The 9,934-nt window shown below is 38.3% G+C and overlaps 1 protein-coding gene across 1 annotated transcript; it reads right to left on the bottom strand.

Annotated features, from left to right (window-relative positions):
- Positions 1 to 666: 666 nt before the first annotated feature.
- ddx4 (DEAD (Asp-Glu-Ala-Asp) box polypeptide 4) lies at positions 667 to 9,934 on the bottom strand. The gene is made up of 22 exons (XM_046861257.1): positions 9,818 to 9,934; positions 9,057 to 9,092; positions 7,838 to 7,865; positions 7,262 to 7,324; positions 6,800 to 6,862; positions 6,640 to 6,714; positions 6,500 to 6,556; positions 6,385 to 6,423; positions 6,224 to 6,301; positions 6,083 to 6,103; positions 5,937 to 5,972; positions 5,807 to 5,851; positions 5,575 to 5,717; positions 5,336 to 5,488; positions 4,429 to 4,583; positions 4,128 to 4,257; positions 3,696 to 3,862; positions 2,921 to 3,066; positions 1,981 to 2,080; positions 1,513 to 1,783; positions 1,313 to 1,420; positions 667 to 1,184 (listed from the first exon to the last, which is right to left on the bottom strand). The coding sequence occupies exons 2-22, from the start codon at positions 9,078 to 9,080 to the stop codon at positions 1,098 to 1,100; spliced, it is 1,989 nt and encodes a 662-aa protein (XP_046717213.1). The 5' UTR covers positions 9,081 to 9,092; positions 9,818 to 9,934; the 3' UTR covers positions 667 to 1,097.

Genomic DNA, 9,934 nt, shown 5'->3' with positions numbered 1-9,934 from the left:
TAAAGACCAATATCTAGAAGAGCTATAGTTTTTCCCCCTTGACCCAGTTTGTGATCATCACATTCCCTCACCAAATCACATCAGCATTAACATAATGTACCTTCTCCGCCCACTGCGTTCTTTGGAATGGTGCATCTACATAAATGAGTAATTTGAACTTGTAACCTGTTTAACCAAATTAGTCATTTTCTTCTTCTTTCGGCTGCTCCCATTAGGGGTCGCCACAGCGGATCATCCGTCTCCATACCACCCTGTCCTCTACATCTGCCTCTTACACACCAACTACCTGCATGTCTTCCCTCACCACATCCATGAACCTCCTCCTTTAATTAATTTAAAATGGAAACCAAAAGACAAATCTCCAACATCATCTACTCCATTGCAGATACTTGATCGAGAGATAAGAAAACTCATTAAAGCACATCCCCAAACCTTCGCAAATGCATTCAATATTTTTTACACCACTTGACTGTGTTAAGTTTTTTTTTTTTTTTTTTTTTTTTTAAAGCCATGGCTTGCAGTTAAGTGTGAACTTGGTGTTGTGAAATAATGGTTGTCACATTTACACGTGTCCTTTTCCCCTAATAAAACACGGAGAAAACCGACACCTAAACTTGTGCGTAACTGCATAAAAGTTGTGTTACTCTAATGACAACACTGCAGACGTAAAGAACTATTGTGTGAATTTATTGGCATGAAAAACCCTTAAAATTACACACAATTACACGAAAACCGCAAGCTGGAAACATCTGGCAGAAGAAAGCTATTTGTCGAAAGAGCGAAGATACAACCTTCAGTTGAAGTCTCTCCTCCCCCTCTTAAAATCAATGCACAAAAAAAAACCCCACACAGTGAACTAATAGCACTTCTAGTGAAAAAACTAAACGGCAAAACACACAGCGGTTAAGTGACTTAGCCAAAAAAAACTCCAGATGTTACATTGCGAAGCTCAACTCCAGGTTCAACCCTGTAGCTTTTACTCTATGCCTTAGCGGCTTTTTTTCCCTCTCCATTGTTTTGAACCAACAGCCTTTTTTATAATGTAAAAAGAAAAAAAATTAAAACACAGGAAGGCACCAAGAAACCGAACAATAAATCTACTCCCAGTCTTCATCATCATCATCTCCTGCAGAGGTGCTCTGAGCAGCTGGCTGTGGCTCCGAGTTCTTCTGGAAAAATCCACCCTAAATCCAGAAACCACAGATAAATTTTAAGATGTAGATAAGGTTATATTATAATTGAGGTTCACTGATGCAAAAAAAATAAAAAAAATAAATACGTTTTATGCGACATGAGGTGAGAGTCACGTTACCCTGCGAGTGTCAGTGGAGGCAAATACTTTTCCATGTGGGCTAAACCCTGTGGTACCATGAGCACTGTATGCAACTTCCTCTAGCCACGAAGGAACTTCCTGCTTGGCCTGAACAACAAAGAAATGGAACTTTTCAGGGTGGGCAGAAAAAAAAAAAAAAAAAAAACCTACAAAATATTGGTTTTAATGAAATCACAAACCCCAGAAAGGACTTTAACCAGCGCTCGAGCAAGAGGCGTGTCGGACTCCGGGTCAAAAAATGACACGGCTCTTCCCGTGTTTCCACATCGGCCTGTTCTCCCAATACGGTGCACATACTCATCGATGTATTTCGGAAGGTCAAAGTTGATAACATTTTGTACCTGCTCAATGTCAAGCCCTCTGGCAGCTACTGATGTAGCTACCAGGACAGGACACTGTCCTGTGCGGAAATCTCCGAGGGCTTTCTCTCGCTCACGCTGTTCCCGATCTCTGTGTACACAGAAAGAACAATGGTTTTTGAGATGGTTAACCATTTATGATCAGTCACAAGGTAAAATAATTGGGAAGAGAAGCCTTACACATACTGTAACCTACAATGCAAAATACATGTTAAATAAGCTGACGTGAGAACATCTAAGCTCATTAGGAGCGAGACCTTACATGGTAGCGATTGGACATGTACGTACCCATGAATGCTAGTAGTGGGTACTTTCTCCTGACAGAGAAATGTTGCAATGAAATCAGCACTCCTCTTGGTTTCCACAAAGACCATTGTTCTCTCCGTCCCTGAGGATGTACAGAAAAACATTATTGACCACAAGCGCATTTGCTTACCTCAACACTACTTTGCATGTTGCAGCTATAACTGTCATATTTTCCATCTTTAAAAAATAAATAAATAAAAAGTTTTTGTTTATTGTTCACAGAAAATTAATATTCTAGCAAACATTCCCTATGTTTAGGGAGTGGCATCAGCAGACATACTAAAGGACATTTTTCAGGAAAACAATTTCGGGCTTCAGAACATCTGCCGATTACAAAAAGCTTATAAGGTGAAGAAGTGTCTGACAGAAATATAAAAATCATTGTGAAATTTTTCATCAATAAAAAAAAATTATGTCCACGCTACAATGTGACCAAACAACGACCTCACTTTCTTCGATTTCTTCTCAAAGGACCAGAAATAAAAAGGAAATATTCAAGCTAACGTATATGTATGAGGTGGTATCAAAATGTTTCGAAACTAGGGTTGCTCTCTCGTGGTCTCGCAGTGATGTTCTTCCGCTCTTGAAGCGCATGCGCCGCTCAAAACACCTCGTTGCAGAACCGTGTCTCTGCGGCAGACTTGCCCGGTTTTATGCAGAATTTCACGCTTGCTTTGTTCTAACATGCCGTACATGATAAAATCGCAGACGTGGTAAAGCGCATGGTCAGAATTGCATCAGTTGAACAGCTCACGGTGTAAACACTAAATTGTGCTGCCATCTGTCGCCAAATTAGTCTTGAAACACTGATATATCGGGATAAACACCTTGTATATCGGGATTATATCTTTTTATCCAATTAGTTCTTTATTGAGCAGTCGAATTGAAAAGACATTTTATGTCAACAACATGTGAGCATCACCTGTGGCCTTTAGCAGCTCCAGCAGCTGCTCCCTCTTCGAGTACCGAGTGACTTGTATGATGTTCTGCTCTATGTCACTGCAGGCTCCACCCACCACTCCCACTGCCAGGAAAAGATAATCCACCTTCAGGAAATCAGATGCTAGCCTGTTCAACACACACAGGGTACAGACATTCTATATTATTTAGATACCTAATAAGATAAACTGTCAGTAAATAAAAGTTGTTGGCCTGGGAAAACTTGGTATACACCAAAACACACAAAAGCTGGTCAACCATGTCTGAGACACACCCTGCCCTGCAAACTTAAAGAGCATTGACGCCTGAAGTGGCCTTTTGTCATGCTGAACAAAGAGGGGGAAAATAAATAAATAAATAGAGAATGAACGTCAATACCGGTCCTGTGCCAAGCTTAGGCAGAACTCAAAACTCTCCATTTCAGACGATTGTATTGTTGCTAAACCTTTGATTAGAAGGAAAACTAACCTGACTGACAAAATGATCAATTCCTATAACACCTCTAAAACAGCAGTGCCGGCTTTAAGCCAAACCACAGGTTTATTCTAAATGCGTTCATTATAATTGTTTATGGCAAACGGCAAATTTTCAGGGACCTGGCATATGGCAGACACGCCACAAACTAAAACATCACACAAACAAGTGTCGATGTGATAGAGCTTCTGTAATGAGGTTTTTAATGACATTTTCGAACAAGAGGCTCTGCATAAATGTTAAACCCAATCTAATCATGTATTTTAGTCTGAAAATGAGCAGACCTTTGAATATCTTCAGGATACGTGGCACTGAACATGAGGGTTTGGCGCTCTTCTTTAGGAGGCATTCCGGGAGAGTTCACCAGCTTTCGCATAGTGGGCTCAAAGCCCATGTCCAACATTCGGTCTGCTTCATCCAGCACCAAATAACGAACTTTGCTCAGTCCAACCTGGGCAACACAAATACACAAACCAAATGTCTCATGTGAATTCAACGGAAGTTTAAAAAAATATTTTAAATAAACGATAACTAAAAATATTATATATTAATGATAAACAATTTGCATTGCGACCATCTTATAACACCGATATACCAGTATACAGTACAAGCACGTGTGCATCTTCGTGTAATTCTACTTAACTGTTCTAAAGGCCTCAAATATAACGTACATCAATACATGTTAAAGGTCACCTCAAATCCGTAATGTAAATTACCTTTCCACGACCAATAATGTCAAGCAATCTTCCAGGGGTCCCACACAACACGTTACAACCTTTCAACACTTCTCGGATGGTAAATCCTGTGCTTGTACCTCCATAAACCACCACAGGACGCACACAAGTGCTACAAGAAAGAGTTTGAAATATTAGTCTTTTGCAGTAAATTTATATCAATTCTGCACTCAAGAACACTGAACTTTAAATAAAGCACCTAAAGCAAGAAGAAATGTACACAATCACATTCTCCTTGTCTAGAAGAAAGACAATTATAAAGAAGTTGAGGACAGGTTTATACCCGTAAGCAAACTTGCGGGCTTCAAGGTAAATCTGACTGATGAGTTCCCTGGTGGGAGCGACGATGATGACCTCAGGCTCCTGCACCTCGCTGAACTTGCTGGTTGCGACGCCATCGTTCATGAGCTGCTGTAGAATAGGCAGCAGGAAGGCGGCCTGAGGATGGCAAATGAAAAAAAAATGACACTGAAAAAAAGACAGTGATACAAATGACTAATCGTTACAGTAGAAATATCCGGTTTTAACCACTTTAGAGCAACAACTTCCACCAGGATCATTTACAGAGGACAATCAGCACAATCACAATAAATACGAGTAAAGCAGGACATTCATTGTGTTCCATGATTGAATTATAATTTTTTTTTTAATACATTTGTGTGTCTATAAAACTTGTGACAAAATTGACCTTTTTAAAGCGCTGATTAGCGAATTCAGCTCGTCAAGTTTATAAACACTGATGATTCTTGGGTCATTTAAAATAAAATAATTAAAATAATTAAATAAATGAAAATCAACATTGTGGGCAGGACACCAGATTCTAAAAAGCATTTAACTGGACAGAGAAGCAGGTAAGAAGCTGAAGTACAGAAAAATGTCAACAAACTTGACTCATATTGGTGAGGGGAGACTACATTTTAATGTGTGTGTATATAAAAATATATATAAGATTTCATTACTGTTTTGGAGCCTTCAAGCCAACATTCATACTAGAGACACTCAGTTTTTACTTCATGTATAAGTGTATTAAGCTGTAGATGAATCATATAGTTTTCCACTACCTAATTAGCAAAGTGTGTTGAATATTTTATAAGACTGACATCAACCAAAGAAAGATAATAATAATAAAAATAAAATGTGGGCTGCGAATAAATAAACCACATGCCATATATACGCGAGTGAGCGCTCACCGTTTTTCCAGATCCAGTCTGGGCACAAGCCATAAGATCCCTTCCGGCAAAAATGATAGGAATACCGTGCTTCTGAACAGGAGTAGGCTTCACGTATCCTGACTTGGCAACATTTCTGTTAAGAGTCTCACAGAGCTGCGCTTCTTCAAAGGTCTAAAGGTGCAAAACAAAAACAAAAGTTTTATATCACTGTATACATTTCTGCCAAACCAGTTGAAGAAACATAGATCCCCTCTCACCATGATCGCTTTGGGCGGGTTGCTTCCGCTTACATCCACGAGAATGTCATCGTATTTTTCAAAGTTGATGCCCGTTTCATAGTGAGCAAAAATAGAGTTCTCTTCTTCTGGTGGTGGAGGGGGTACATAGCTGACCTTAGGTCCTATGAAATGAAGACGGAGCATTTTATTTTATTTTTTTCAAATTAAGTAACAGTGTCAGGGGTACTAACTAAAGTGTTGAATCACAAACCTGTAGTTTCACCCTCTTCTTTTTCCTCATGCTCCTTCTGTGAGCCTATTACATTTTACAAGAAAAATAAAAGTACATTTTAATATTACAAGTGCCCGTTTTAATAATCACAGCAACGGGATCAACTTACCTTTGGAAAACACCTCCTCGTCTTGTCCTCTATAACCTACATTAAACACAATTGTTCACTTAGTATGCAACACGGCATCCAAAAAGGTGTGTATTATGTAATGAATGAGAATAAAGCAAGCAAGCAAAGGGAAAAAAAAGCATTACCTCCACCTCCACGTCTTCTCTCTAGAATAGTAATAATGGAGGAAAGAAAATGACATGAGCGAGAATTAATAAAGCATATCAGAAAAGTGAAATCACCAAAATTGACTAGCGAGTGTTTATCTGCTCTAACGTTGTTCTTACCTTGTGGGAAAGTGCCACGACCTCCTTCTCCTCTTCTTCCCCCACGCCCACCTCTGCCAACAAAGTCACTTTGGGAATCTGCAACAAAAAAAAAACCCACCACTCACAATACAGTTAAAACTAAGACACAAATAATTGTGTACATGCGTGCGTAAAACTACCAGAGTTGAAGGGATTTCTAAACCCTCCTCGTCCTCTTCCTAGCACAATGAGAAAATGTATTAAATTTAGATCTGTATAAAGGAGTCATACCCAACCTCAACCATGGCTACTTGCCTCTGCTTCCTCTTCCTCTGAAACAGTCTCCACCATTCCACGAGTTACCACCATCAACTACAGACAAAAGAACAGGTTTAAGTCCATCACAAAAAAAGGGCACAGCATGCAGAGATCAAGTGGGGGAAAAAAAGACCTACCTTCTTTATTTCCATTTTCATCAACACCTGAACTGAAGCTCTTAAAGTCTCCACTTCCTTTCCTTGAACCCCAAACTGATGTTGGAAACATGAAATAATTTGACCAACACTTAAATCAGGATTAACAGACTATAAAACACAGAACAGGAATGTGACTCACCATTGTCTCCATCTTGACTACCAAAACCATCACCGGCACTTTTCCAAGAACTTTCCTTATTGTCTACAAAAGAAAAAAAAAAAAATATATATATTTTTTTTTTTAACAGTTAACAAGCAAATTACTTGCTTCCTTTTCCCCACACAGTTGAAGTAGAAGAACAATGGTATCACATGTCTTAGCATTGTGATTTAACCTTCACTGAAACCAAGTAGCTGAATCAGCAAATCCCTACACTACATTCTCAAACCTACTGGAAAACATTCCCAAAAGCGTAAATACAACAGGAAAGACTGTGTATTAAATGTTCTTGATTTTAAATTTTTAAAGGCCACATACGTGTTTGTTCAGGTGGCCACTTAATTTTAGGCACATAACGCACATAATGCATAGAGGCATCAACGTGTTGGCTCATGCACTCAAACAAACATTTTAATTAGGATTAAATTCATTAATTCCCACCATTTGTGATTCTTTTCAAGCTGTTTTGTTGGTTCCCATTGTTCCAAGAGTTCTCAGCATTCCCTGATAAATTTATAAATGCACAAATTTCACAATATACACACACTCCTACCAAAATATATATGTACACAAGAAACATGTGGAGTTGGGTAATGGCAATTCCATGCAAGTGTTAACCTACCAATGGAGGTGGAAAAAAAAAAAAAAAGGTTTGCAGCCCACTTAGATTTATATTTAATTGTTCGGATTAGATTTCAGAGGAAGTCTAATCAAATCCCACACAGAAAAGCAACTTTTACATCAGTTGTCATGCTAACCTCACCTGACAAATATGCAAATATATATTTTTTTCCCCCAAATGGAAATGAATGCCATTGGTGCACTCAAATTTATAATAAATGTACATACAGGTTACATGGCCACATGTATAAAGGTAGAATAATATATATATTCTGCTACTCAGTGACTTTAGTGCAGCTGGAATTGTCCATTGCCACATCAAACAAACTTATTTGCAACATAGTAATGCTTCAATGATATTTCAAAGAGAAAATAAATAAATAAATAATGTTTTACCAAAAGTCGTGTTGGTCACAACTGGGCTCTGTGAAGGCAAAATGGTTAAAACAATACCATTAACATTCTTGCAGATACTTAAAATATTAATGACACTAAAGAACTCTTTGATATCTGTTTGGTTTGACTCAGGAACCTGCACAAAAGCTTTAAGGCCTGGTTTATAGTTGTGTGCTACTTTTCACACACCAGAGGATAGCGTGCGCTGGTATTCACGTCTTCTCGCACATGCACATAATACTGGCTGGCATGTCCAGAAAACCGCAGGAAAATATAATCAATGATAGATTAGGTTTACTACATACTTCCAGCTTTGAATTCAGAATAAGCAACGAGATACAGAAGATTAAAGGGTGAAACCCCTGCAAATAAAATGGCAAAAACAGGCAATAATTTAACTTATTATACATGTAAGCTCATCATAAATGGGATAGTTCTGAAGCCTGCTTCAGAGCCTGGTCTAGTGTTCCTCAACCACCAGGTCACAAGCTGTGGAAGAGTTGCTCCTGCTTTGCAAAAAGATTCCGAGGAAGCGTCATATTTAGACAATTATTCATGGTGCATTTCATCTTCACTATCCAAATTCACATTTGGAACGATATGTCAAAACAATCCTCAACCAACCGACTAAACCACGAGTTTATTTTCAAAATAAAACCGGTCTGTGGTGTACAAAAGTTTGGGAAAACCTTAACCTTGGTACACATGCCCACGTAGAGGTCTTTATAAAACAATAACACGTGTATTTATGCCTACGGTATTACTCCATCAGATGGTGATTTCAGGATAACGCTTCAGGTAATATGAGTAGACAATGTAGGACAATTCATCAGGTTTTACAGAACATTCCTGACATCCATCAGAGGAGAGAACCAAGACAAAGTCTCCTTAGGTAGGACTTTAGGCTTTATAGAACATTCTTGAACACCATTAACTAAAAGAACCAGGACAAACTTTCCGGATAATTCTTCAGGCTTTATTCTTCAGATTGCTCTTTATTTTCATCAAACGAAAGAACTGAGACGAATTCTCTTAAGGTAGGACAATTAGACACCAGGCTGTATAAATCGACCTCCATCAACCGAAGATGCTGCTGGATGTTTCAGTGGATCTACGATGGTCCAGTTCCTCCCACGCCTCCTCGTCCTGACCTTTCCTGTCATTAATCACTCCTACTGTATGTACTTGCATGTAAATTATGTTAATGTCTTCACATTACCTGATCATCTTCCCAGTCCTCCATCACTGACAAAAGCTTAAATGGATAAACAGACAAATAAGTCAGTAGTCATCTGCAGGTGTTTTTTTCAGAATGGAAAAATACTGGCAAAAACAACACTTAGAGAAATTAATTATATATAAATATATATAAATAAATAAAACAAAACATTCGACACTTCTGCTTGATAAACCCCTCTCCAAACATTTTACAATTATTTTCTGGATAAAAAAAGAAACATGCTAATTGCTAATTGCCCACATCCTGAGGCCTACCGTTAGCGCCATCAGCTAAGGTTCAGTTAGCTTAGCATGACTTGCACGAACTCAACGGAAGAATGTGGATTTGTAGCCAATAAAAATTGTTTTTAGTTTTAGTGTAAAAAATATCACCGAGCTAATTATTAAATATTAAACCATATAAATGACCAGCAAATGTGCCGACGCCAAACAAACCTTTTCCACGCGCGCGCACGCGCACACCAGGCCTCAATTATAATTCAGCCTGAATTTAAAAAGTCTGAAATATTTTACCATTAAGCAAACATATATATTTATTATTATATTTGTGCCTCTGGTGTAGGCAATTCGCTTTTATCCATATTGAAATTCATTTTAATTAAAAACAAAAAGCCCATCAGAGATAAAGTGGTGCAACTCGAAACTGGATGTTTAATTCTTATTAAACGTGTTACACAATTTCTAATAGAAAAAAAATACAGATATCATTAATTGAGTTTATTTAGAAAGAAATCAGTGTACCTTTTGAGATTACCTTCCGGAGTGAGAGAAAGCAAAGAGGAACAGATCGACAAAATGGAGGGAAAATGGGGGAAAGAAAAATGAGAGTGAGGGGAGAGGAGGTGGGGAGGGGTGAAT

Source organism: Silurus meridionalis, chromosome 11 (genome assembly GCF_014805685.1).
Source record: "Silurus meridionalis isolate SWU-2019-XX chromosome 11, ASM1480568v1, whole genome shotgun sequence".
NCBI classification, from domain to species: domain Eukaryota; kingdom Metazoa; phylum Chordata; class Actinopteri; order Siluriformes; family Siluridae; genus Silurus; species Silurus meridionalis.
This window is presented reverse-complemented; position numbering and strand designations above follow the sequence as displayed.

What these genes read in the sequence shown, in the direction of transcription:
- ddx4 (XM_046861257.1), bottom strand. Translation starts at nt 9,080, where the DNA reads ATGGAGGACTGGGAAGATGATCAG. An exon ending in GAGAAGACGTGGAGGTGGAG is followed by an intron (nt 5,973 to 6,082) that starts GTAATGCTTTTT and finishes TGTTTAATGTAG; the next exon opens with GTTATAGAGGACAAGACGAG. An exon ending in CCTCCACTGACACTCGCAGG is followed by an intron (nt 1,185 to 1,312) that starts GTAACGTGACTC and finishes TTCTGGATTTAG; the next exon opens with GGTGGATTTTTCCAGAAGAA.